This window comes from Heterodontus francisci, chromosome 38 (assembly GCF_036365525.1).
Source record: "Heterodontus francisci isolate sHetFra1 chromosome 38, sHetFra1.hap1, whole genome shotgun sequence".
In the NCBI taxonomy this organism is placed as follows: Eukaryota; Metazoa; Chordata; class Chondrichthyes; order Heterodontiformes; family Heterodontidae; genus Heterodontus; species Heterodontus francisci.
In genome coordinates this window covers 26,208,101-26,236,100 of record NC_090408.1, presented here as the reverse complement: position 1 = coordinate 26,236,100, position 28,000 = coordinate 26,208,101, and the positions used below count along the sequence as shown (strand labels likewise).

Sequence of the window (28,000 nt, the reverse complement as noted above, 5' to 3'; positions counted from 1 at the left end):
TCATAGCTGCATTTTTCCAGTCCCGGCAACATCCTCGTAAATCTTCTCTGAACCCCATCTCGTGCAATTACATCCTTTCTGTAATGAGGTGACCAGAACTACACACAGTACTCATGTTGTGGCCTAGCCAATGAGTTATACAGTTCCAGCATAACCTCCCTGCTCTTATATTCTATACTTCGGCTAATAGAGGAAAGGATTCCATATGCCTTCTTAACCACCTTTTCAACCTGTCCTGCTACCTTCAGGGATCCGTGGACATTCACTTCAAGGTCCCTCATTTCCTCTACACCTCTCAGTATTCTCCCATTAATCATGTATTCCTTTGCCTTGTTTGACCTCCCCAAATGCATCACCTCACACTTCTCTGGGTTGAATTCCATTTGTCACTTTTCTGCCCACCTGACCGGTCCACAGCTATCCGCCTGCAGTCCACAGCTATCCTCCTCACTATCATCCACATGGCCAATCTTTGTGTCGTCTGCAAGCTTCTTGATCATGCTCCCTACATTTATGTCCAAATCGTTAATATAGCACAAAAAGCAGGGGACCTAGTACTTAGCCCTGTAGATCGCCACTGGAAACATCCCTCCAGTCGTTAAAAACACCCAACAACTACCCTTTGTTTCCTGCCACTGAGCCAATTTTGGATCCACCTTGTCACATTTCCCTGGATCCCATGGGCTTTTTTTTTAAAAACAAGTATGCTATGTGGGACCTTGTCAAAAGCCTTACTAAAATCCATGTCGACCGCATCAACGGCACAATCCTCATCAATCTTCCTGGTTACTTCATCAGAAAATTCGATCAAGTTGGTCAGACAAGAACTTCCCTTAACAAATCCATGCTGACTATCCTTGATTAATCTGTGCACTTCCAAGTGACAGTTTATCCTGTCTCTCAAAATTGGTTCCAATACTTTTCCAACTACTGAGATTAGACTAACTGCCCTGCAATTATTCAGTCTATCCCTCACTCCCTTTTTAAACAGAGGTACAACGTTAGCAGTCCTCCAATCCTCCAGCACCACACCTGTATCCATTGAGAACTGAAAAATGATGGTCAGACTTTCCGCTATTTCCCCTCTCGCTTCTTTTAACAGCCTGGGGTACATGTCATCTGGTCGGGGTGATTTATCAACTTTCCAGGATGCTAATCCCATTAATATTTCCTCTCTCCCTATGTTTTATCACATCCAATACTTTACAACCCTCTTCCTGAATGACAATATCTGCATCGTCCCCCTCTTTTGTGAAGAGGGATGCAAAGTATTTTTTAAGAATAACATCTTCCGCCCCTACACATTGGTTACCCTTTTGGTCTTATGGGCCCTACTCTTTCCTTAGTTGTCCACTTACTCTTAATGTATTGATAAAACATCTTTGGGTTCACCTTGATTTTGCTTGCCAATATTCTTTCATGCCTCCTCTTAGCTTTCCTAATTTCCTTTTTGATTTCACCCCTCCACTTCCTATATTCCTCTCGGCTTTCTGTAGTATTGAGTCCTCGGTATCAGACATAAGCTTTCCTTTTCTGCCTTATCTTATCCTGTAAGCTCCTTGACATCCATGGGGCTCTAGATTTGGCCGTCCCACTCTTTTTCTTTGTGGGAACATGTTTACTCTGAACCCCTTGAATGTCTCCAACTGTTGACATTGATTTACCTTCAAGTAGCTGCTTCCACTCCACTTTCACTAAATCACTCCTCAGCTTAGTAAAATTGGCCTTGCCCCAACTGAGAACTCTAACTCATGTTCTATCCTTGTCCTTTTCCATAGTTATGTTAAAGCTGACTGAATTGTGATTACTACCACCAAAACGCTCTCCTACTGCCACTCCTTCCACCTGCCCATCTTCATTTCCTAAAACTAAGTCGAAAACTGCACCCTCTCTTGTTGGACTTGCTCCATACTGGGCAAAAACATTCTCCTGAAAGCACCTCAAGAACTTTTCTCCTTCAATTCCTTTCACACTAAAACTATCCCAATTAGTATTGGAGTAGTTAAAATCCCCTCTTACTGCCCTATAGTTTTTGCACTTCTCAAAGATTTGCCTACATAGCTGCTCTTCTATCTCCCTCTGACTGTTTAGGGGGTCTACAGTACACTCCCAGCAGTGTGGTTGCCCCTTTTATGTTCCTTAGCTCGATCCATATGGCCTCATTTGATGAGCCTTCCAACATATCATCTCTCCTCACAGCTGTAATTGTTTCTTTGACCAAAGTTGCCACTCCTCCCCTTTCTTATCCCCCTCCCTACTGCATCTGAAAACCCTGTAACCAGGAACGTTGAGCTGCCATTCCTGTCCCTCCTTAAGCCGTGTTTCTGCTCCAGCTGCATCATACTGCCATATCTGTGCCCTCAGCTCATGTGCTTTATTTGCTATACTCCTTGCATTGAAGTAAATACCCTTGAGCACTGCCAACATTTTTTTAAAATTTTCTAACCTTGGTTTCCTCTGCCTTCCAGACTCATCCATTAATTTTCTGCCTTCCATTTTCATTTCTGATTTTATCCAACTGAGTCTACCCTCAGGTCCCCATCCCCCTGCCATTTGCTTAAACCCTCCCCAACAGGACTAGCAAAACGTTCGGCAAGGAACTCAGTCACTTCTGAAAATTCTAGTGATAATTTGGATAGCAGATCAAGAATACATACTGGATTCCAGTTATATTTTCTTACTTCTTAATTTCCTAATGCTGACCGTGCTACACCACATACCAAGTAGACAAGTACTAAGTATGTATTAATGGTACTGTTCCACCTTATGTAGAAGTGTCATTCTGATGATGCAAGTGTGAGTCAGATGATGCAAATTTTTATGTACATACTGACATACATCAAGCCATTAATACACAACACATCTCCAGAAATAAAATAGTGTGCCTAACTAAAATTTTCATCAATAAGATTTCCAGGACAGACAACTTATATGATAACTACTGTTATAACTGTAAGTCTTCCTTTTCAGTAAGGATATATCAAAATGAGAAATGTCCCAGTGAACATTTTTTTTTAAAAAAGTGACGCTCTTTCTGCTTCTCCTTAAACCAATTAAAACCAATGTCCTTCCCCCCAATGATGCAAAAAATTACTAGTTCTAACTGATGTGAAAATCTGTCTCATTCATGACTTTTTTAATCTAATATTTATGAAGATTAATGCAGAATAAATTATTAAACTTCTTTTCACTGAAACACAAACAGATTTATTCATCCAACTGAGTAATATAGAAGCGAATAAAAAGGTTAAATTGTAGAACATTATGCAGGGCCACGTCATACGTGGTATACAGGCATGACAGCAATGCTTACTCAGTATTTCTTTAAAAATTTTCCCCAGAGCACCTGCGACTTACAAAGTAAAAAGACAACAAATGACTCGCTGCAAACTACATTTACAAGTAAAATGAGTCTCCAGAGGAAAGTACAATTTACAGCTTTTAGGCTCCTTCACTGCCACTTCTTACTGCACCATAAATTAATTTCAAAACATACTGAACTGAATTTTACATTGTAACTCATGCATTTAATGTTCCAGCAATTTTGTGTGCTTGATGAGCAGCTCCTCCAGGTAGAGATGATTTCATTACATTTTGACTTTCCAGTCATTCAAAAGGACTGTTTTGTCTAAAATGATCCATTTACAAATAATAACTCGACACTTTATGAAATTAAAGCATGTTTATTTCCTTTCCTCATTTCGAAGTCCCAGTTACCACTAGTCAAGTAGGGAGAAAAGAAATTAGAAAGAGAAAGCAGTGAATTTAAGAAAACATTTCCACAGTGTCTAAACAGTTGGTTTAAAAATTAAAACTTCTCAGGTAAACACGAAGAAAATTCATCTACATTTTACCAATATAAATGTGACTGTAAACGCAAAGTAGAAAAAAAATCCAATTCAGCCAACGACTGTCCCATCAGTCATGCGGTGGAAGGAGTCGTCACAGTGTCATCAAGAGGGACCTACTCATCAATAATTTGCTCACCTATGCTCAGGACCAAGCATCTTTAGAATTCATTAAAGCCTTAGTCAAAAGATGGACAGAAGAGCTGAATTCCAGAGGTGAGGTAAAGAGCAACATCAAGGCAGCATTTGACTGAGTGGCAACAAGGAGTCTGAGTAAAATTGAAGTCAATGGGGATCGGGGTGGGGGGGGGGTGGCGGTGGTTAATGCTCCACTGGCCGGAGTCATAATTAGCACGAAGGAAGACGGTTGTGGTTTTTGAGGACAACTATCTCAGCCCTAGGACATCGCTGCAGGAGTTCCTCAGGTCAGGGTCTGAGGCCCAACCATCTTCAGCTTCTTTTTCAATGATTTTCCCTCCATCGTAGTGCAGTACAGTGGTTATGTTATTGGACTAGTAATCCAGAGGTCTGGACTAATGATTCAAAAACAGTGTACCACACAGTGCCAAGCAACGACCATATCCAAGAAGATAGAACGTAACCATCTCCCGGTGACATTATATATTACCACCGAGGCAGGAGCAGTACACTGTTTTTTCTAGTTCCACTTCTTCACAGGTCACAACATACATTTAAATGTTTACCCAGATGCAGATACGGTCAATCCCAGACCCTATTTTTATCCCAGAATAATATACACCAATCAGGTTTTTTTTCAAATAAACAACTTATTAAAATGGGCGGCGCAGTGGTTAGCACCGCAGCCTCACTGCTCCAGCGACCCGGGTTCAATTCTGGGTACTGCCTGTGTGGAGTTTGCAAGTTCTCCCTGTGTCTGCGTGGGTTTCCTCCGGGTGCTCCGGTTTCCTCCCACATGCCAAAGACTTGCAGGTTGATAGGTTAATTGGCCATTATAAATTTCCCCTAGTATAGGTAGGTGGTAGGGAAATATAGGGACAGGTGGGGATGTGGTAGAAATGTGGGATTAGTGTAGGATCAGTATAAATGGATGGTTGATGGTTGGCACAGACTCGGTGGGCCGAAGGGCCTGTTTCAGTGCTGTATCTCTAAACTAAACTAAACTTATCAGTTTATTATATAACAAGTCTTAACCAGTAACAATGCAAAGCATTACCACACAGATTGAAATATAAAAGTTCCCTTTTTAAACTTAGCCGCTCACACACTCACATATACACCGGTTAACCGTAAAAAATAAAGAGATTTACTCTTTAGAGCTCTATTACAAAAAAAGACAAAAAGAGTACTTTGGCCAACTACTTGCTAAATAATGGAGAGAGAGAAGATATGGAAAGATGTCAGACGTCCTTTGTTTTTGTTTGGCGTCCCAAATACCCGTCGACGGCTGTCACTGGGATCTTACTAGAACAGTTCATGTCTGGCAACGTTGAAGATCAGTTTGGGCAGGCTTTCCAGGAGAAATGCAGCAACTATTTCTCTATTTCGTACCCGTGCTTTTAAGAGTTTCTCAAAGAGATGGAAAACTGGCAGGCTTTTCAAAGAGATGGAAGAGGAGGAGTTGGGGTTTGTCCTTGGCAGGTCGATTCTTTAACTCCTTTTCAAAACACTGTCCATATCCCAACTGCCTGTCCAAAGCAAAACCAAAAACATCAAGAGTCAAGCCTCCTGACCCCTATAAATCTTGACCTGTCACTTCTCCATAAACATCTTCCCCAAGTCAAAAAAAGCCCCCTGCTGGGTATTTATCCGAAATCAAGTGCCTTCCAGCAACTGATGTTTACAAGCCAAGAACAAGAGACCTTCTGATTAGCTCTTTTTAAAAAAAAAGACAAATTCCAGCATCTATGGAATTTCTTTCAGTTTTAAACCACAAATCCTCAAAATTTTTAAAAAAGGAAGCACTCGTAACATATTCAACAGTATTGCCATCGCTGAATCCCCCATCAACAACATCCTGGGGGGCTTACTATTTAACAGAAACTTAATTTGATAAGTCATATAAATACAGTGGCTATAACAGCAGGTCAGAGGCTGGGTATTCTGCAGTGATTAACTCACCTCCTGACTCCCCAAGCCCTTTCCATCATCTACAAGGCACAGGTCAGGACTGTGATGGAATACTCCCCACATGCCTGGATGGGTGCAGCTCCAGTAACACTCAAGAAGCTCTAGACCATCCAAGACAAGGCAACGCACTTGATGAGCATCCCATCCACCACCTTAAATCACCACCTCCACCACCAGCGCACTGTTGCCATAGTGTGTACCGCAGCAACTTGCCAAGTCGCCATTGACTGCAACTTCCAAATCTGCAACCTCTACCACCAAGAACACGGGCAGCAAGCACATGCGAACATCTCCACCTACAAGTCCCCCTCGAAGTCTCAAGGCATCCTCGACTGGAAATATATCACTGTTCCTTCATCATCATTAAGTCAAAATCCTTGAACACCTAACGGCACTGTGGGAGTACCTACAGCACACTGACTACAGTGGTTCTAGAACGTGGCTCACCATCGCCTTCGCAAGAGCAACTAGGAATGGGCAATAAATGCTGCCCTTGCCAGCGAAGCCCACATTCCATGAATGAATAATAAAAACAGTTACCCAATGGCTTAACTGGCTAAATGGAAAGTGAATGAGATATACGCATCAAGAAAGTATCTTATTTAATGCCCAGTCAATGCTTGGGCTCTTGCTGATTTCAGTCATGGTATTACAAATGGCCTGAGTCCACTTTCCATCAAACCCTGCTGGGGGTATGCACATGGACAGCAGTTGAGAATAGGAGTCATCTCAGCTATGACACTGCGCCCCCTCAGTCAAATATTCCTTTGAAACATGAATAATGAAAAATTGGGTAAAAACACTAGTGACTGATGCCAGCCAAACTGTATCCTGGTGAGGAGGCAATGCTTTAAGAGAAAAAGCTTTTTTAAAAAAAAAGCTGATTGATGAACGTAAACAGAATTGATTGTTGTTAAGACGATACAAGTAACCTTGCTGAAAGGCTTATGAATTCAACTACCTAAGAAAATCCATTGTGCGTATTTGTTATGTATGGTAGCAAATCCCATAAATACATAAAATACACCTTCCATACATGAATGTACCCTTGGAGGAAAAATGCATCAGCTTTTAACAATTTTTCTTCCTTTTCTGGTCAACCAGTTGCCCGATAGCATAAAGATCCACAAAATAGTCTGTGCACCTGATACTGACAGTACAATCTCTTCCCCACAGGAACAGATCCCACTTTTCTGAGCTCCAAGAATTTAGGAGCAGACTAGCCTGAATCTCATCATGGCCAGACTAGCTGGCCAATCAACAGTATCCTGCAGCACTGGGGATTTGACTGGTTCACAGACTGGGTTTCAAGAAGCTTAAAATGTGGTTTCCTTAATATTCCATTGCACTGCCCTCCTTCAATAAATTTTATAGTTTTCTGCAAGATCATAACAGGGGAAACCAATAAGACAGAGCCACAGAAACATTACAGAAGTTGATAGCTACGAACAAATCCTCCTTCCCCAAAATGACAACTTACATTTATATAGCACCTTCAACAAAAAGAATTCCAAGGTGCTTTGCAGAAGGGGCAGCAGGGGGGTGGGGGAGGAGAGAGAGAAACAAAGGCAATAAGGATATAAGATGTGGTGCTGAGCTAATGTGGGAGAATTAGGAGATGTGGCTCAAATCCTGACCAAAGAAGTGGACTTTAAGAAGTTTCCTTTCAAAACTGATTGAGAACTCGGGGCAGAGAGGTTTAGGGAGGGAGTTCCAGAAAATAGCAGAGACAGCAGCAGGCTGTCATCAATGGAGAAGAACTAGGAGAGGATACATAACAGGTCAGATTCAGATGACTGAAGGCCGTGGAATGTGACATAGGCTGAAGGAGGTTGCAGAGGTAGAGGTGGGATGTGACCCTGAACAAATTTCAGACAAACGAGATTTCTAAATTCAATGGGCTAACTGTCAAGTAGACGCTAGAGATCAACAAGGATGAGGATAATAGGGAGTGGAAATTTGTGCAGGCTTGATATAGAATGACAGTTTTAGAGGGCGGAAAAGTAGAGGCTAGCAAAGAGGATATGAACAACACGAGTTTAGGAGGGAACAAAAGCATGGACAAAGGCTTTAACAGTGATGGGGTGAGGTAGGGGTGCAAGAAAGTGATGCTAGAGGTGAAAGCAAGCAGTCTTGGTGATTTATCAGATGTCAGGTATGAAGTTCAACTTTGGGTTGAACTAGATGTCAATATTTGGGAAAGGGTGATTGGAGATTAGGGAAACAGTTGAAGACAAATGAGTCAAGAATGGGCTTTCTTAGGAGCAGGCTGGTGATGCTATTTTAAAAAAGAGCAGCTCAGTGTCTGAACAGAAGGAGGAGCTATTAATAGCAGCAAGCATGGGTGCCAGGATGGGCAGCTGAGTGGCCAGTTATGGAGTGGAAAGGGAATCGAGAGAGCAGGATATGAGCCTCATGAGAACAGCTGAAGAACATGATGGGGGGCCAGGGCGGGTGGAGGCAAAAACACATGCTGGATTTCTCAGACTTAATAGAAGAATTGGCCTCTAGCTTTCAGAAATATTTGCAATGGGAGTCATCAGTGTTTCATTATGAGCAGAACCAAATTTCTCCCAATTTTCCTGCCTCCTTTCAAGGGAGGCAACTCATTCTGAGATACAATCTCAACTGTGCCAGCAGCCCATCAGTGCTTCGGAGTAGCCTTCCTTCACAACTTTAACAGATAATTAGACAGAGATTGTTGTCTACGACTTTAAATCTGAGATATTTTTATAGGACTGAATAAGCAACAGTGGTATCAGTATAAACTGGCTCCAGTTTTCCTGGACCAGGAAGGATATCAATCAACACGAATTCTCACTCCTAATCTACTGTGGGCAGCAACACAGCCAAAACTAAACCAAGTTTCAGCCATCTACAGAAATGTACTTTCCAGAAGAAACCATTGGATCTTGATCATTAGTCAGCTTTCTTTCTGATTTATGTCCTCTGTAGCCCAGCAACACTTTATACTGCCATCAACGCCACATATGTGGGATTAAGACTTCAAGGCTTCAACTTAAATCATAAAGCTCATATCTCTCCAAAGTTTAATTTATGAAAACCACAATGTTGCATAGTTTCCAGCAGTCAGTCCATGTTTTGGTTCCCACACAAAGAGCTGAAGCAGCCCCACGAGCATACTGATCTAGTTAAAAATATGTTCCGCAACAAATTCAACAGCATACGGCAAAAAAGAAACATGAATAATCTTTTTGCCCCTAATTTACCGTTAAGTTTAAAAAGAGTTTAAATAAATATATTGTGTGAACAAGCTATTCTGACAGTTAACATTTTAAGCATAAGACAAAAAGACAATCTTCCAAAGTATTCATCCCAGCAAACTGCTCCAGGCCATCTTACTTTCATTGCAGTTTATCTTAGCATCACTATGTGGAACTGTAAAATAGATTAGACCACACACAAGAGAACCTGGGAAACAGACATGACAGATATGCCTATGGAGCCTATGTATATGCAGCATAGAAAAAGGTTATTTCAGAAATAAATGAGGAACTTCAAATTCTTTGATATGGGCTTAGAGGTATAGTACATTAAAACATCCCCATAACCTTCTATGCCTGACAGCTCCACAAATGCACCTGTAGATTATATATATTAAAATCCACAATGTCCATATCAAAACTATGCTAACACCTCACCACAAAATAGTAAAATCTTAAGCTTCTCTTGGTCAAAGAATTCTTTGACCATAAGCTCCACGATTTCCTATGTTCTCGGTTACATTTTGCAACATACATCAGAAATTCTTACAAAATCGGCTCTATGTGGATCACGTACTGTCCCTTTCCTTTTGGGAAGACTCCATTGACTACAGACATAACCAACAAATTAGTAAATATGTACCTGCTCATAATTTAACCTCTGAGCATCTGTGATTTCTTTTGGCTTTGCATCAAGAATATAGTCACCTGCGAAGAGAAATTAAAATTACTAACAGCATCAAAATATCACTCTCAAGATTAACTTCAACATTCACTGAAAACTACCTTTATATATCATGCCAATTAGGTGCCATCCACTGTAGCAATTCCACTAATCATCACATTCACCTTTGTTCATTTTACTTCAATTTTTTCCAACATCAATAACAAATAAGCCATGTATACCCTAATAGTGTGAAATCAGTGGTGCTCTGAAGTACTTGGGGGAATCACTATGATTCTATGAGATACACATGAATTTGTCAAGGTGACCCCCAACATCATCTCAACAGTTTAATAGTCTTGCTATCCACCAAGGCTCAAATACATCATACAGTCGAAGAAATAGCTTTGCAAAATGGCTGCACCACTCAAACTTCTTTTAATACCTTAACTTGACAGAACAAAATACAAGTATTGCAACTCTGCAAATTGGTAGCTGACAAAAAGAATCTTGACTATAATAATGGTAAACAAATTTATACTGCACAAATAACAAAAATGCAGAACCAGTGAATGACAAGTGAAGGGGATCCAAGTGACACAAATAATTTAACTGCCATTTTAAATTTTTTCAGGTTTAAGCAAATGTTTACATTCAAAACTTTTTAAAAGTGCACACTTTTATTAGGCTTTTTGTTATATGACATCCAATGATGTTCCATGCTCTACCTGTTGAGTGTTCAAGTCTGCAACATTACTTGGGGGAATCACCTTAATGTGCAGCACCAAGCCATGTGAAAACCTCTATGCTGAGGAACTTACAACAGCTGAGAGAGTTATGAATTGCAGGAACATTTTGGCTAATAGTAAAAGGGCTATAAAAGCTGCCCATATATCTGTCTACTTTTCTTAAAATTAAAAATTGTCATTTTTCATATACCTGTAGGGTTCAGTAAAAATCATAAATAAACAATTTACCAAAAGGTCTTCTTCAGAATATTTCACTCACTAAACAGCAACCACAACAAAACAGAAATGAAATCCCTGAATGTTTATTCTAAGTTCTTTGAAGAGTAAATTGGTTGCCCACCCACTCCAAAAGTATTAAAAGTTTAAAAGCTGTGGCAAAAAAGTCCACAAAATATAATAAACTCACCCTTCCCATCTTCTAATACCCCCACCAGCTTTCACTACCCTCTGAGTGGCCTCAGACTTGCCTTCTGCTCCACACTCAGCTTTCATCCTTCAGCTGATTCAGACCACTGTGCATGCATGAACTCATTACTAAGCCTTGAGCTTGTTCTACCTTGTAAAAAAAAATCCTGAACCTGGAATTGCAAGCTGGAGTTGCAGATCAGTCTGTGCACACTATTGAATTGTTTGCAAATAATTAAAAAGCACTCATGCTTTTCCATAATTAATGTAACATATACAATATTTTAATTTAGTGTCCACAAAACATCATTTCTGCTATGCCTGCAGTGACAAGCCATTCAACAAAATGGATTATATAGCTTCAATAAAGCTTCTGAACCTTTCAATTAATAGCAGCACTAATTAACTACCATGAATACATGGTAGTTGTCAGGCAATTAACAATGCCACACTCAATGCTATTCACCAAAATTGACTGTTGAGCTATCATCTTCTTCGGCCTCCTTGTCTCGAGAGACAATGGGTTAGGGCCTGGAGGTGGTCAGTGGTTTGTGAAGCAGCGCCTGGAGTGGCTATAAAGGCCAATTCTAGAGCGACAGACTCTTCCACAGGTGCTACAGATAAAATTGGTTGTCGGAACTGTTACATAGTTGGCTCTCCCCTTGCGCTCGTCTTTTTTCCTACCGACAGCTAAGTCTCTGACTCGCCACTCTTCAGAGCCCCACCTTTATGGCTGTCCGCCAGCTCTGGTGATCACTGGCAACTGACTTCCAAGACTTGCGATCAATGTCACAGGACTTCATGTCGCGTTTGCAGACGTCTTTAAAGCGGAGACATGGACGGCTGGTGGGTCTGATAGCAGTGACGAGTTCGCTGTACAATATGTCCTTGGGGATCCTGCCATCTTCCATGCGGCTCACATGGCCAAGCCATCTCAAGTGCCACTGGCTCAATAGAGTGTATATGCTGGGGATGTTGGCCGCCACGAGGACTTCTGCGTTGGAGATACGGTCTTGCCACCTGATGCCAAGGATTCTCCAGAGGCAGCGAAGATGGAGTGAACTGAGACATCACTCTTGGCTGACATACGTTATCCAGGCCTCACTGACGTAGAGCAAGGTACTGAGGACACAGGCTTGATACACTCAGACTTGTGTTCCGTGTCAGTGAGCCATTTTCCCACACTCTCTTGGCCAGTCTGGACATAGCAGTGGACACCTTTCCCATGCGCTTGTTGATTTCTGCATCGAGACACAGGTTACTGGGGATAGTTGAGCCTAGGTAGGTGAACTCTTGAACCACTTCCAGAACATGGTCGCCGATATTGATGGATGGAGCATTTCTGACGTCATGTCCAGTGATGTTCATTTTCTTGAGGCTGATTGTTAGGCCAAATTCGTTACAGGCAGCCGCAATCCTGTCGATGAGTCTCTACAGACACTCTTCTGTGTGGGATGTCGATGTAGCATCGTCAGCAAAGGAGTTCCCTGATGAGGATTTTCCGTACTTTGGTCTTCACTCTTAGATGGGCAAGGTTGAACAACCTGCCATCTGATCTTGTGTGGAGGAAAATTCCTTCTTCTGAAGACTTGAACGCAGGTGAGAGCAGCAGGGAGAACAAGATCCCAAACAGTGTAGGCGCGAGAACACAGCCCTGTTTCACGCCACTCAGGATAGGAAAGGGGTCTGATGAGGTGCCGCTATGCTGAATTGTGCCTTTCATATTGTCATGGAACGAGGAGATGATACTTAGTAACTTTGGTGGACATCCGATCTTTGCTAGCAGTCTGAAGAGATCGGGTCTGCTGACGAGGTCAAAGGCTTTGGTGAGATCAATGAAAGCAACGTAGAGGGGCATCTGTTGTTCCTGGCATTTCTCCTGTAGCTGGCGAAGGGAAAACAGCATATCAATGGTGGATCTCTCTGCTCGAAAGCCACACTGTGCCTCAGGGTAGACACGCTCAGCCAGCTTCTGGAGCCTGTTTAAAACGACTCGAGTGAAGACTTTCCCCACTATGCTGAGCAGGGAGATTCCATGGTAGTTGTTACAGTCATTGCGATCACCCTTGTTCTTATAGAGGGTGATGTTGGCATCACGCATGTCCTGTGGTACTGCTCCTGCATCCCAGCACAGGCAAAGCAGTTCATACAGTGCTGAGAGTATAGCAGGCTTGGCACTCTTGATTATTTCAGGGGTAATGCCGTCCTTCCCAGGGGCTTTTCCACTGGCTCGAGAATCAATGGCATCACAGAGTTCCGATTTTGTTGGCTGTTCGTCCAGCTCATCCATGACTGGCAGAGACTGGGCTGCATTGAGGGCAGTCTCAGTGACAACATTCTCCCTGGAGTACAGTTCTCGGTAGTGCTCCACCCAGTGGTCCATTTGCTTGCGTTGGTCAGTGATCGTGTCCCCTGATTTAGACTTGAGGGGGGCGATCTTCCTGATGGTTGGCCCAAAAGCTTTCTTAATGCCATCATACATTTCTCTGATGTTTCCGGTGTCGGAGGCCAGCTGAATACGACTGCATAGGTGTTGCCAGTAGTCATTTGCGCAGCGCTTCTGGCTACTTTAACTGCTACGCATGTTAACTCACTGGGGGCTTTCTTATAGTTCAACCGTGCAATGCGCTTAGCGGCTAGAACAGGTTCCAGCTCTTCGAAGTGAGATTGAGACCAGTCTGCATTCTGCTTCACACATTTGCCATAGGTGGTCATTGCTGAGTCAAAGATGGCACCTCTGATGTGGGCCCACTTGGTCTCTGCATCCCCTGTGGGAGTGTTTTGAAGGGTTTTTTCAAGTGAATTTAGAAACTTATGTAACAGCTGTGGATAAGAAAATCTGCTAGTGTTGATGCGCGAGCAGCCCTTCTGCTTGGAGTGATGCAGCTCCTTTGGTTTGAGTCTAACCTTGCTGCACACCAGGTGTCGCAGTCTGCACTGTGGAAGCTGCATGTGATTTGAACACTGTTTAAAGAGGCTTGCCTTAGATTCTTGTGACGATGAGGTCCAGCTGGTGCCAATGACATGTTATAGTCACTAAATAAGACATCTAGTTATTAATAGTTAACAGTGATAAAGTAATAGACTGCTACTGAAAAGATTTTCAACTCCATCATAAGTTATGGTTTGCTGAGGATGCAGCCCCTTAAGAATGACAAATCCTTCAAAGACTGTGCTCAATCTATGTAAACTTATCAAATTTGATATGTTTCTTCTCTGGACCTTTTATAAGGGTATATCTGATACTAAGCCTTCATCATATAATGAAAACAAAAATATCAATTTAATTTGATGTTATTTCCTTTAAAATGCTAAAATTTTAATATTGCAATTTTCAAGATCCTCAGCCAAAATATGAATTCCTGATTGGCTCATCCATTCAGAAACAAAGTACGTTATATCATGCTTGGTTTTAATGAATTTTGTGCAAGTTTTGTTGCAACAAATCCCATATAAGCAATGTGTATTTTATTATCTTCTGTTTTGGCAGTGGATGGCAGCATACATTTATCAACACCAAATTAATAGTCACAACAAGTAGTCTCAAATGAACAATGAAGAGTAGGCTTGCCAATTTTTTTTTTTTAAATCAGCTTTTCTGGACCGGATTTTGCAACAGTAATGAGGTAAAACTGTCAGCGTTTGCCATCATTGCTCCTCTGAAACCGATAGCGACATCTGGAGTCCGCACATGCGCAACTGGAATTTCTACATTTAGAAGCTATCAGAGATTCTTTGCTTCTCGATAGGACCAGCTGTTGAAGTCCTCACAGACTGCAATCAATTAGAAATCATTGAACTGACTAGAACTTGCTCTTTTACATTAGTCTCACTGGAAAAATCCTTGAAAAAATTACATTTTGTTGAATGAGGTGTAACTGGATTTTTAATGGCGTACTAAATTCATAATTACTGTTCAACAACCTCTATGGCCCTGAAAAGCTAATTTTATAATTTGTGGAACGTCAAATTTTTTCATGATGATAGAAAAGTTCACTTTTTAATTATTTTTAGAAAAATGTTTACAATATTTCAGCTGCTGCCTCAATCCCATGTGCATTCCCAATCATTTATTTTGTTCTCTGGAAAATCATATTAAACAGTGAAGGATAATCAGGGAATTTTACCTCCTGGTTTACTATCTGTAAAAATAGTTAAATGCTTACCCTGACCTGACTGTTGCTGGATGCCTAGAGATCTCTTGACTTGGTGCCAAATTCAAACAGATGTCAGGAAGAGAGAAATCCATGCCACAAAGATCACTAGATCTTTGTGCACAGCTTTCTTCGAAGTCAGCAGCAAGCGCCATTGCTTCACCGCTGTCTGAAAATTTAGGCCTTTTAAGTACAAAGTGAGGGATGACAAGGCTGGAGAATGAGACACTTTCTATTTCAAGCTGGAATCAAGCATTTTCACGTAAAGATAAGATGCAGAGCAAATCTCCTTCTGGGTTGAGACTGTCCAATTTCATTTCACATAGGACCCTTATAACCAACAGACATCCTAACTAAGTGGGTTTATGTCTGAGAAGACAACCAGTGCCAAACCACCTGCTCCATTGTATCTGCTTTAAACTTAGCTAGAGAAATAGCCTTTGCTAACCAAGCTGTGTGCTTAGTGTCTGAAAAGAATGAGTGGGTTTGTTTTGAATGCAATACTGGCCAAGCTTTCAGTAACAATGGAGTTGGCTTACACAAAAAGAATGCATCCTTTCGTAAAGAAGAAAAAGCTAAACAAAACTTACTGAACATAGGATTCCTCATTTAAGCAACCAGCATTCAAATGTTCAATTTTTTGTTAAATTCCTTCTTGGGATGTGGGCCTTGCTGGCAAGGCAGGCATTTATTGACCATCCCTAACTGTCCTGACATGGTGATGTGGTGCCTTCAACTTGAAAGAAGATTTGCAATAACTGAATGGCTTGCTCAGCCACTTCAGAGGGCAGTTGAAAGCAAACCATGTCATCGAAGGACTTGATTCACATATGAGCCAGATCGGGTAAGGATGGCAGGTTCCCATCCCTAAAGGGCACTAGTAAAACCAGTTGGATTCTTACAACCATCCAAAACATCATGGTCAATTTTATTGATAATTTATTTAAAATTCCCAGATATTTTTTGATACACCAAATTTCAATTCTCAAACTGCCATGGTGGGTTTTGAATTCATGGTCTCTGGATTATAAATCCAGGCCCGTAGATCACTAATCCAGCAGCATAATTGAACTGCTGTATCCTTGCTCTTGACTTGCATTCATATTTTAGCTGGTCACTTCATGCCATTGTTACAAAAGTGCTTACTTTTTAAAAAATTTTTTTGAGGACTGGTATTAAAACTGAAAAGATTTCATGGATGCGTTTTTCTCACCAAGTTCATTGAAAGGACACTTGAGATGTTGTTTGAACCTGTGCTGGAAATCATGTGCTTTAAGCTCAATAAACAGAAACTTTGGTGACCTGGGTAAGATGTTTACAGAGAAGCTACACGTCAAGGTTTATGGAGGTCAGGCAGTTGACTTTCTGTTTGGGGTTTGGATATTGTTTTCAGTTCAGTTGGGGTGTGAACTGTTTTGAAGACAGTTGGAGAACCACTTGCCAAGGAAAAATCACCCAGCTCACCTCTTTCTCTACCTCTTTGAAGAAACCCTGCAAAGATCCCTGGGAGAGCTAAAATCCCTGGTGCTGCATCTCTCCTGAGAAGCTGGAAAAACCTGCCAGATTAATTCTCAACGCTGCCTGAGAAGAACTGCTTTAGAAAAGATCCTAGTGACCCGTCTCCACATACCCAGACACAAGACCAAAAGGGACTTCCTTCCATATCTTCTCTTTTTTTTCTGCAAGAATTAACATATATTTGGCCAAAGTATTTTTTTTTCCCTTTATTTTCTAACAGACTACTGCAGAAAGAATTTCTGTATTTCTTTCAGTGTGTGTGTGGGGGGGGGGGGGGGGGTGGGGAGGGGAGAGGGAGAAGAGGGGGGAATTTAAAAAGGGAACTTTCATATTTCAATATGTGTGTTAATGCTTTGCTTCTTTACTGGACAAGTCTTATAAATTTATTGTTTATTAAAGAAACCTGGTTGGTGTATTTTATTCTGGGATAAAGAGTAGAGTTTATGATTGATCGAATTGGTAACTGGGTAAACATTTTTAAAATACGCAGTGAATGCTGACAATGCAGAGCATGAGCAGAGAGATCGCTGACATCAACAGTGTGTGAACATTTGCCAGCTTGCCTATATGAATGCGTGTAAGCATGCGCTAACGTCACCACGCAATGACGTCCTCACCCCTCAATAGCCATGATTGCTGCCTCCATTCTCCCTAACTACACCACTCCCTCCCGCCATCCCTACCTCGCTGCTGCCTTCGCTCAAAACCAGGCCTTGCCTCTTACACCCCCTCCAAACACCTTAGCCACTCGCTTCCCCCCACCTCCGGCCATTTGCTCCAGGGCTCACTGCCTCCCCCAGCCCCGCCCTCGGCCACTCGCTCCCCGCTTCCCACCCCCCTTCTTTGGTCACTCGCTCCTGGCCTCGCCGCTCTCTCCCACCTCAGCTAATCACTCCCCGCTACACCCCCAGAAGCAGTGACAGAGGCGGGCAGGGGGTGTCAGGGAATGTGCCTTCGAAAGCGTCAAAGCGGGGAGATCCGGGGGGGTGTGGAGGGAACGACAAGGCCAGTAGCAAGCAACTGAGGGAAGGCAAGGTGGGAAGTGAGCGATGAGCAGACAGGCACAGAAAGGAGCGGTGAAGAGAAGCGCGATGGCAGGAGGGAGCAGGATACTGTTGGGAGTGCGATGGAGGTGGCGATCGCAGCCATTGAGGGATTTGAGGTTAATTTGTTTTTTTGTGTTAAATTGAGCAGCACCATCTTTATTACTGGCAGCTGCCTGATACGTCACAGCCAGTGATATTTCAGTGGATAAGGCTGCATTTGTGCATGTGCCAGTACTACGCCACCTTGTGGTTGCATTGTCAGCAAACGCAGACTTTAAAAGTACATGTCATGACCTGCAGAGAAGTGGGACTAGAAAAGACAGCGCACTCCTCCACCTCGGTTCTAACACCACGCAGCACTCAATCACAACAAAGGGATAAAAGGAAAAGGGGAAGAAAAGCTCAGTTCATTTCTCATTAAACTCATGGCAGAGACCTCATTTTCCCAGCATCAGCCGCACGTACATGCACAAAAAACCTGACGTACCATGACCCTACAGCAGCAGGGACAAACCATCTCATGGGTTTTGGAACTGCAGCCAGATTCACCAATTAAAGTTTTGCCTGGTGGCTGATGGAGGATGGCATCAAGTGGAATAGTAAATGGAGGAAAACAGATGCAAAAAGGCTAATGCAGCATCATGCTACCAAGACTGGCAAAATAATACTAACAGTATCTGTCAAGTAATCACAAAGTGGCACTGGTGGTTACAACTAAGAAATCTGTAGCACACCAATGTACCTAATTTAATCTGCCTTCCTGCCTGCTTGCCAGTGCCAAAAACTACAGAGCTGCTGGCACCTTAAAACTCTTGATCCAAATTCTCTGGAATTTATGCTATTGCTAGAAAGTATATAAACTTGTCAGAAGTAATCATTTATCGTGGTGATACATTATTTTAAGTATACTTCATTAACTGCAAGACTAGTATGTTGTAAAAAAAAATTCTACCAAACATTAAAACCTGCATTGCAGTTCTGAAAAAGAATTTCAAGTTCTTTTCACAAAGCTACATTTTAAAAATGTCAAAGATAAACTTCCAATTTCTCATATATTTCAAAGGCAACCAAGAAAGTAAAATAAAAATGCCCTTTCTTCAAGATTTGGTTCAAGGCTTTCCATGGGGAAAGGGCATCATAGCTCACTCACTACTCTTCCTTAGTGTTTGGACCTGCAGAAATCTTACAAGAACCCACACTTAAGCGTTCTAGATTTCTCAGCATAGGAAACGACGAAATGCTAACACAGAAATGCAGGTTTACTGTATTTCAAAGGGGAGAAGCAAGTGGTATTTCAGTTTTCAAATGCTTGGAAAATCTTTGACAGAATACTTATTATAAACAGGATTAAAATTAGAGGCACAGATGATAGGTTCTACAAAACATTGTAGCTCCTGTGCTAAGGACCAGGAAAATACTGGAACGTTATGGTTTCTCTGCTCGGACCAGGGAAATATTTATAAACACACTGGTCAGAAATCAATGTCAAAATGATCTCCAGTTTATGACTTGATTGCTTATATTCAGGGGTACAAATTTTCCCACCTTGGGAATGACATAAGGTAATTATATATATATATAATTTCAGGTAATTAAATAAATCGGGTTCGGACTGTGATGTGGCAAACTGAAAGTTCTAGTCTGATCTACTCTCACCAGGATGGCTTTTGGCATGTCCATTTCAGTGATGATCTTGCAACCTTTGTCACACACTTCTGGAACTCTGCTCTTCAAACTGGTAAATCATATTACTGCCTTGCATATTTCCAAAGCCAATGACAGGATCTGGCACCTTACACTTCCAAATAATTTATGATCACATGGCTTTCTACCAAAACCAAGTCTCTGACTATCTAGTTTCTTATAAAATCGTTCTGTTGCAGTTGGTAGCTCACAATCAGACCAGAGTTCTGAAGTTGCATTCTGTTAGATCTCATCAATTATCTTTTCCACTCATCAAAGCCTACTGTATTTGCTAACAATTCCACTCTACATTGCTCAGCTTCCTTCAGATCCATTACTCAAAAATCATAAACTTCACTCTTTGCAATGCAACAATTATAATTTAATCTCCACTCTACCCTGAAATGTGGCAATGAAAATCAGGTTTAATTCCTGAAAGACACTTTCTTCAGGTAGTTTTCCAATCATAACATTTAGGAAAACCCATTCATTTCAGCAGGTCGCCATTGGTGTTATGATTGCAAACCTTCAGCCTTCACGTTGCTTAAAAGTCTAGCCACAGCTCAATGCTTAGTCCTTTTACATCAACTAACTTTTTGGCTTCAAAATCTCTGCTGATGGAAAATGGAATAACCACTTGATAAATCCACCATGAAGATCACTTTCATTTTCTGCACAAAATGGCTTTGACTCCAAGAACTCTAAAAACTCCAAGGCTTCAACATTGCTCCATATGTGAGAATCTGTTCCAACAACTCCCTCACACTTCTGGGCAAGATACAAGAAAAAAAAAAGTCATCCAATCGGTGATCTAATTCCTTCTCTTTTTTCTAATTTATCAATGCTGCTGTCAATTTTCCTCTCAACTTTACTTTCGGTTCTTTTTAAGCTCCAAATGCTTTGTCCAATACCCTCTTCCACCCGAAATTCCCAGTTTATTATAATCAAGACATATTGCAGTCTTCTACTCTAACTCACTCTTTTGCAGGACCTCAAAGCTGGAATTGATTACCTCTTCAATTATTCATCTTTGCTACAAGCTTGACATTGTCTAACCATTACCTCCTAATTTACTTCATTTATCTTTTTATCTTCACATCTTTGGCCTTGTGCTGCTGCAAATGAGCCATAACCTTACACTGTACTTTCTCAAAAAAAAGTTTACATTGTCAATGGAGAATTGGATTTGATGGGCTGACTGCCTTTTCTCATTCCACACTTAGTTACTGTTTTGTCCATTTCCAAACATATCATCCAGGATAGAGTTCCTGCTCGGGGCGCAATCAGAACAGGTGCACATTGCGTCCCTTTTGAAAGTGCTTCCTTTTCTCAAGTTTTCACAAACTCATTTGCATATTAGCAAATACAAAATCTGTCATGAACCAGCACAATTGGTTTGTTTTTTTAATTCTGCTTTAAAAAAAAACTTCTGATATATTTAAAAGTAGGAACTAGGTGGAGTTTGAGTCATACAGCTAAAAATGGATTTACCACAAAAAAACAAGCATTTTTAATCAGAGTCAATCCACCACCCAAGTGACCCGATTTTAAATTACAATGACTTAAAAAAAAATACAGATCCATCCATTTCAGAGTTACATAAAGAACCAGCTTAATTTTTGGAGCCTCCTCAAAGACCTGCAAATAAGTGGAATTAGTGGAAACTCCCAATAGTGATTAATTCATCCTGGAGGTCTTTTGTGGCCGGGGCCTGCTTTCTAGCAAATGTTTTTAAATCTCTCAAGTTAAACTCAAACTGTGCTGAAGATAATTTGCACTTTAAATTCCACAATCTTTTGCACCGGTTACGTTGATTTCTGCCAAAAAAAACAATGCAACAGAGTGGAAACTACAGTCCAGCAGCTTGACCCAACCAAACAAAATTAATTTACACCAAGCTATTTGGATCTAAGAAACTGCTAGGCAGCAATTAGTTATCACCAGCTTTACCAGAAATAAGCCTCCAATTTTGATAACGGTTGTGGGAATGGACTTGGGGAAGTGAACCCGACCTCTTGCAGAGAGTAATTTAGTCCAAACTTTATGCACAAGGTTTTGTTTGCAGATTTGTCACGTTTACAACTATGAGCATTTCATATCAATTGCTGGCTTTTTAAAAAATCATTCAGCGTGTTGGATTTTCTGGCAAGACCAGTATTTATTACCCATCCCCAGTTAACCTTCAGAAAGTGGTGGTGGGTGGCCTTCTTGGCTTAGCTACAGTCTATATGTTGAAGGTGCTGTTTAGGTAGGGAATTCCAGGATTTTATTTATTTATTTATTTTATTTAGAGATACAGCATTGAAACAGGCCCTTCGGCCCACCGAGTCTGCGCCGCCCAACAACCACCCATTTATACTAACCCTACAGTAATCCCATATTCCCTACCACCTACCTAGGGGCAATTTACAATGGCCAATTTACCTATCACCTGCAAGTCTTTGGCTGTGGGAGGAAACCGGAGCACCCGGCGAAAACCCACGCGGTCACAGGGAGACTTGCAAACTCCGCACAGACAGTACCCAGAATCGAACCCAGGTCCCTGGAGCTGTGAGGCTGCGGTGCTAACCACTGTGCCACCTCAGTGATGCTGGAGGAATAGTGAGTAAAACATGGTCAAATCATGCTTGGAGGTGATAGTGCTGCATGCGCCTCCTGCCCTTATCCTTCCAGGTTACGGAGGTGACACATATGAGAGCTGTCGCAGTACATCATAAAATCTTAAGAGCCTAGAAGGCCATTTGGTGCACTGTCCCAGTGTTGACTCACCTGCTCTTTCCCCGTAACTCTGCAAATTTTTCCTTTTCAAAAATATAAGCTCATTACCTTTTGAATCTGCTTACATTAGCCTTTCAGGTAGTGCATTCCAGATTGTAGCTCACTGCATCAAAAAGTTTCTCATCAGCCCTCTGGTCCTTTTGCCAATTACCTTAACTCTGTATCCTTTGGTTATCTGCCAGTGGAAACAGTTTATCCTTACTTACTCTATCAAAGACCCTCTATTAAGTCTTCCATGAACCTTCTTTGGTCTAAAGGAGAACAATCCCAGCTTCTCTAGTCTCACCACCTAACTGAAGTTCCTCATTCCTGGTATCAGTCCAGCAAATTACCTCAGCACCCTCTCCAAGGCCCCGACATCCTTCCAAAAGCTTAGTGCCCAGAATTGGTCACAATATTCCAGCTGAGGCCAAACCAATCTTTTATAAAGGTTTGGCATGACTTCCTTGCTCTTGTACTCTATGCCTCTATTGATAAAAATACATAGGGGAACACTTGGCTTTAACAGTTTTAATCAACTTCTCCTACCGCTTTCGATGATTTGTGTATGTGAATCCTCTAGACAGTACACACTGCACTCACAGTACACCAGTGGTGGAGGGAGTGCATGTTTATAGTGGATAGGGTGCCAATGAGGCAGACTGCTTTGTACTGGGTTGTGTCTTAAGTCTTATTACAGCAGTGCAGTAGCTTACCACCACACTCCTACCATGTGCACTGTAAGCAGGAGAGGGGTTTTCAAGATTTAGGTGAGTGACTGCTGAATACCCAGTCTCTGACCTGCTCTAGTAGGCATGACATTTATATGGTTGCTGTTGCAGTTGAACATTTGGTCAATGCGGATCTCCAGGATGTTGAAGGTGAAGGCCTCACCAATGACAGTGCCACTGAATGTCATGGGGACATAGTTTTTTTTAAATTTGTTTGTCTGTGGAATGTGGGCATCACTGGCAAGGCCAGCATTTATTGTCCATCCCTAATTGCCCTGGAGAAGGTGGTGGTGAGTTCAGCTCTCTCTTGTGGGAGATGGTCATTGCATAACTCTTGTATGGCAGGAACAGTTCATAGTCATAGAGTCAGAGTTTTACAGCACAGAAACAGGCCCTTCGGCCCAACGCGAGCGCGCCGACCATCAAGCACCCATCCTAACTAATCCCATTTCCCTGCACTTGGCCTGTAGCCTTGTATGTTATGGAGTTTCAAGTGCTCGTCTAAGTACTTCTTAAATATAATGAGTGTTCCTGCCTCTACCACCCCTTCAGGTAGTGTGTTCCAGATTCCAACCACCCTCTGGGTGAAAATATTTTTCCTTAACTCCCCTTTAAACCTCCTGCCCCTTACCTTTAATCTATGCCCCCTAGTTATTGACCTCTCCGCTAAAGGAAAACATTTCTTCCTATCGAGCCTATCAATGCCCCTCATAATTTTGTATACCTCAATCAGGTCCCCCCTCAGCCTTCTCGCTCCAAGGAAAACAACCCTAGCCTATCCAGTCTCTCTTCATAGCTGAAATTCCCCAGCCCAGGCAACATCCTGGTGAATCTCCTCTGCACCCTCTACATTGCAATCACATCCTTCCTATAGTGTGGTGACCAGAACTGTACACAGTACTCCAGCTGTGGCCTAACCAGCCTTTTATACAGCTCCATCATAACCTCCCTGCTCTTATATTCTATGCCTTGGCTAATAAAGGCAATTATCCCATATACCTTCCTAACCACCTTATCCACCTGTGCTGCTGCCTTCAGTGATCTATGGACAAGCACCCCAAGGTCCCTCTGTACTCCCTAGGGTCCTACCATCCATCATATATTCCATTATCCTGTTAGACCTCCCAAAGTACATCACCTCACACTTCTCAGGATTAAACTCCATTTGCCACTGCTCCGCCCATCTTACCAGCCCATCTGTATCGTCCTGTAATCTTTCTTACTCACTACTTACAACACCAATTTTCATATCTGCGAACTTACTGATCATACCTCCTATATTCATGTCTAAATCATCAATGTACACTACAAACAGTAAGGGTCCCAGCACCGATCCCTGCAGTACCCCACTGGTCACAGGCCTCCATTCACAAAAACAACCCTCTACCATCACCCTCTGCCTCCTTCCACTAAGCCAATTTTGAATCCAATTTGCCAAATTACCCTGGGTCCCATGGGCTCTTACTTTCTTAACCAATCTCCCATGCAGGACCTTATCAAAAGCCTTACTGAAGTCCATGTAGACTACATCAACTGCTTTACCCTCACCTACACATCTAGCCTCTCAAAATTCAATCAAATTTGTTAGACACAATCTCCAACAAAGCCATACTGACTATCCCTGATCAATCCCTGCCTCTCCAAGTGGAGATTAATCCTCTCAGAATTTTTCCCAAGAATATCCCTACCACTGACGTTAGACTCACAGGTCGATAATTACCTGGTTTATCCCTGTTACCCTTCTTGAATAATGGTACTAAATGTACATATAATTTAGAAACTCAAGCCTGGATTTCATCCAGGTCTGGCTGCACATGGACTTCTTTAATCGGAGCACTGGCCAATACAGCTGAATATTGTGCAGTTTTCAGCCAGCCCCACTTCTGACCCCACAACGGAGGACATGTCATTGAGGAACTCCAGCAACAAGTTACAGAAGAGAGTGCTTTTACTGTTCAATAAACGCAACCACAACTTGGTAATAAAGTACTTACAAAACACCAAACACCATGGATTTTGTTTTCAGTCTCTCAAATGGCAGAGAAAAAATTAAAAAGGTGACAAGTGAACAGACAGTTTCACGCTAAGTACTTCTAAACAAAATACATATTGAGGCTCCATTACAAATGAACGAAGTCACCTTCGTATCAGAAAAAAAGCAATCTTACCCAAGTACTCCATTAACTGCTCTGCTGTTATAATTTCCATCATAGGTGGAAGTTTAATCTATAATAAAAATGTGTATTTAAAAATCAGATTTTATGAAGCAAGGTTTTATGCAATGACAACTTAAATTTACATAGCCCCTCCAACATAGTAAAACGCCCCACGACGTCACAGGTGCATAATCAGACAAAAATGAACTTCGAGCCAAAGCAGATATTAGGACAGGTGACGAAGTGTAGTCAGAAGTATATTTTAAGTGGCATCTTAGAGGAGGAGAGGTGGAGAGGCAGAGATATTCAGGAACTCTGCTCCTCCAACTCTGGCCTCCTGTATATCTCTCACTTTGTTCACCCATCATTGGTGACTATGCCTTCAGCCATCTAGGCCCCAAGCTCCTGAATTCCTTCCCCTCAGAGTGGTGTAGTATGGAAGAGGTTACACATGTAGCGTTGGGCGAGATCATGCAGAGATTTGAACATGAGGACGAGAATTTTAAAATCGAGGTGTTGGCGGACCAGAGCCAATATGTGCCAGCAAGTACAGGGGCGATGAGGTACAAACTGCTACAAACTACAGCTAAAAGTATCACCATATATTAAAACTGCATATTTTAAGTCAAAATATGTTAATATTTTAAATATACCTTCCATGCTAAAAGAAGAACGTTCATAATTGCCAGTAATGGACAAGGGCCATTTTCATTCTGAGTAATAATAGGCGTGTTTTCGGTTTTCCATTTGATCCACTTAATGTGATAGACTGACTGTCCGGGGAATCTCTCCCTCGAACCAGATGGCTTGGCAACACCATCCTTGTTGTTATACTCTTCACTCTGTAAAGCAAGAGCCAGAGCCCGGTCTTCAGCCCCCTCACTATTCAAATCAGAGCTCGGACAGGAGTTCAGATTGGAAAAGGACTCGAGAGAATCGATGCTTTGCGATTCGCCAGGCAGGCTTTGGTCACTGGCACTATGATTCCTGTCACCATCGGGAGTTTTACTCGGGCTGCCTTCCTCCTGCATCTTACCGTCCGTCTGCCGTGGCGGCTGCTGTGCCAGGCCGGGCAGGGCTCCTTTCCCGAGCCCGCTCTCAGCCTCTGTGCCCAGCTCGCCCATCTTGTTTACCAAGTTTTGCTGGACGCCCTCCTTCACTTTCTGTCCCCTGGCGGGCGCGGCCTCTGCCTCCTCCTCTTTCGCACTCTCCTCTTCTTCCAGGCGTGTCACGGTGCTCGGACATTGAATATCGGTGGTGGGGGCGGCCTCGCCGGGCCGGCAGCCGGCGGCGCCTCTCCCCGGGTTGCCCGAGCCTTTCAGCCGCCCGCTGCTGCCATCGTCATCGCCCGCAATGGTCGGCCTGGCTAACTCCACGGCCACGCCGCCCCGCTCGGCACCGTCATGACTTTCCATGTGTTTTGAGGCGGGGTGTTGGGGGGGTAGGGGGGGAGGAGGGAGGGAGGGAGAGGAGGAAATGTCGAGCTGTTTACATGGAAAAGGCTTCCAGCCGCTGACAGGCAGCCGCCATGACACCGCCAGCCGCCGGCACACAGCGCATGCGCACCCCAAGCCTCACCTTCCAAGCTGCACAAGATGACTTTACAAATGCTGCAAAAAACAACTGGAAAACAAAGAGGCACCCCTCTTAAAAACATTGCATAAAGCATTATGCAGTAAGAGGCTACAATCTATTCTGCAAGTAGGCTCCGTAGCTTCCAAAGGAACCCTCTGCAAACTACAGGAAACAGCCATGTGTTTGCAAATAAATTAACTTTTTCAGAACATGTGCAAAATAATTAATTTTGCTCTAGAGTGCTGTTAATTACTATTCCTAGTGTTGCTCAGGACAAGTTCCCTTCTTAATACAAAAAGGAAAACAAAGGATCATTATCTGGCAGGAAATTGTGATTGGTGGTTGTAAGCATGCGCCGTAGAAATCCTATTTACTTTCTTAAAGAGGTATTAACAAGAAACTGCTGCTACCCTTGTACATTTTAAAAAGTACTCGCATCAAGTTTCGCCGATTTTGGTGATAGTCAGTCATTGGAGCAATTGTAAACATCTCATTTTTTTAAAAGATACATGATTTGGATTGAAGTCATAGTTCGGTGGTAGCAATCTTGTGGGGTTGAAACTTCACTTCAGAGAATTGAACGCGCGCGTGATATAGTCCAGGGGTCGCCAACGTTAATAACGAGGGATTTTTACAAATTCAGTAAAAAACGCAAGTTCTAATGCCAACAGTAATGAAAAACAACACGGACATATTTAAGCAACATTTTAAAGGTTTTTACAAAAAAGTTAATTGAATGATACTTTCTCACAAATACATTGCTAATGAAAGTTTAAAAAACAGAAAAGAAGCCATTGTCATTAAAATTTTGGTTCGATTGATCAAAGTTGGGAGCCACATTTTGCAGATCCCTGATCTGGGCTGACATTTCAGTGCAGTACTGAGGCAGTGCTACACTGTTGAAACATTAAACTGAGGCCCTGTATTTCCTCTGAGCTGAGTAAAAGATCCACAGGAACTATTTTGAAGAAGTGCAGGGGAGTTCCTGGCCAAAATATATCCCTCAGCCACCAGTAAAACTAACTATCTGGTTATTAATCTCATTGCTGTTTGTGGGACCTTGCTGTGTGCAAATTAGCTACTGCACTTATTATATTTGGAAGTGTCAGCTCTGGCTCAGTTATTAGCATTCTTGTTTCTGAGTCAGAAGGTTGGGAGTTCATATCCCACTTGACTTGAACACAAAAATTAATGCTAATGCAATAGAGAGTCTTTTGAACGTGAAGTTAAACTGAAGTCCCATCTGCCTTCTCAGGTGGCTATAAAAGATTCCATTGTGCTATTTTGAATTGCAGGGGCGTTATCTCTGATGGTTCTGATGAAAGTTCACAGACCTGAAAGGTTAACTCTGTTCCTATCTCCACAGATTTTGCCAGACCTG

General features: G+C 42.2%; 1 protein-coding gene across 2 annotated transcripts in view; it reads right to left on the bottom strand.

Annotated features, from left to right (window-relative positions):
- mindy2 (MINDY lysine 48 deubiquitinase 2) overlaps positions 1-26,589 on the bottom strand; it is a 72,544-nt gene extending 45,955 nt beyond the window's left edge. For both annotated transcript variants that reach the window (XM_068017900.1, XM_068017901.1), the window contains exons 1-3: positions 25,698-26,589; positions 25,057-25,114; positions 9,825-9,889 (exon numbers count right to left, since the gene is read on the bottom strand). In XM_068017900.1, the coding sequence (XP_067874001.1) occupies positions 9,825-9,889; positions 25,057-25,114; positions 25,698-26,459 (885 nt within the window). In that variant the 5' untranslated portion in view covers positions 26,460-26,589. The remainder of the gene's footprint in view (positions 1-9,824; positions 9,890-25,056; positions 25,115-25,697) is intronic.
- Between the last annotated feature and the right edge of the window lie 1,411 nt (positions 26,590-28,000).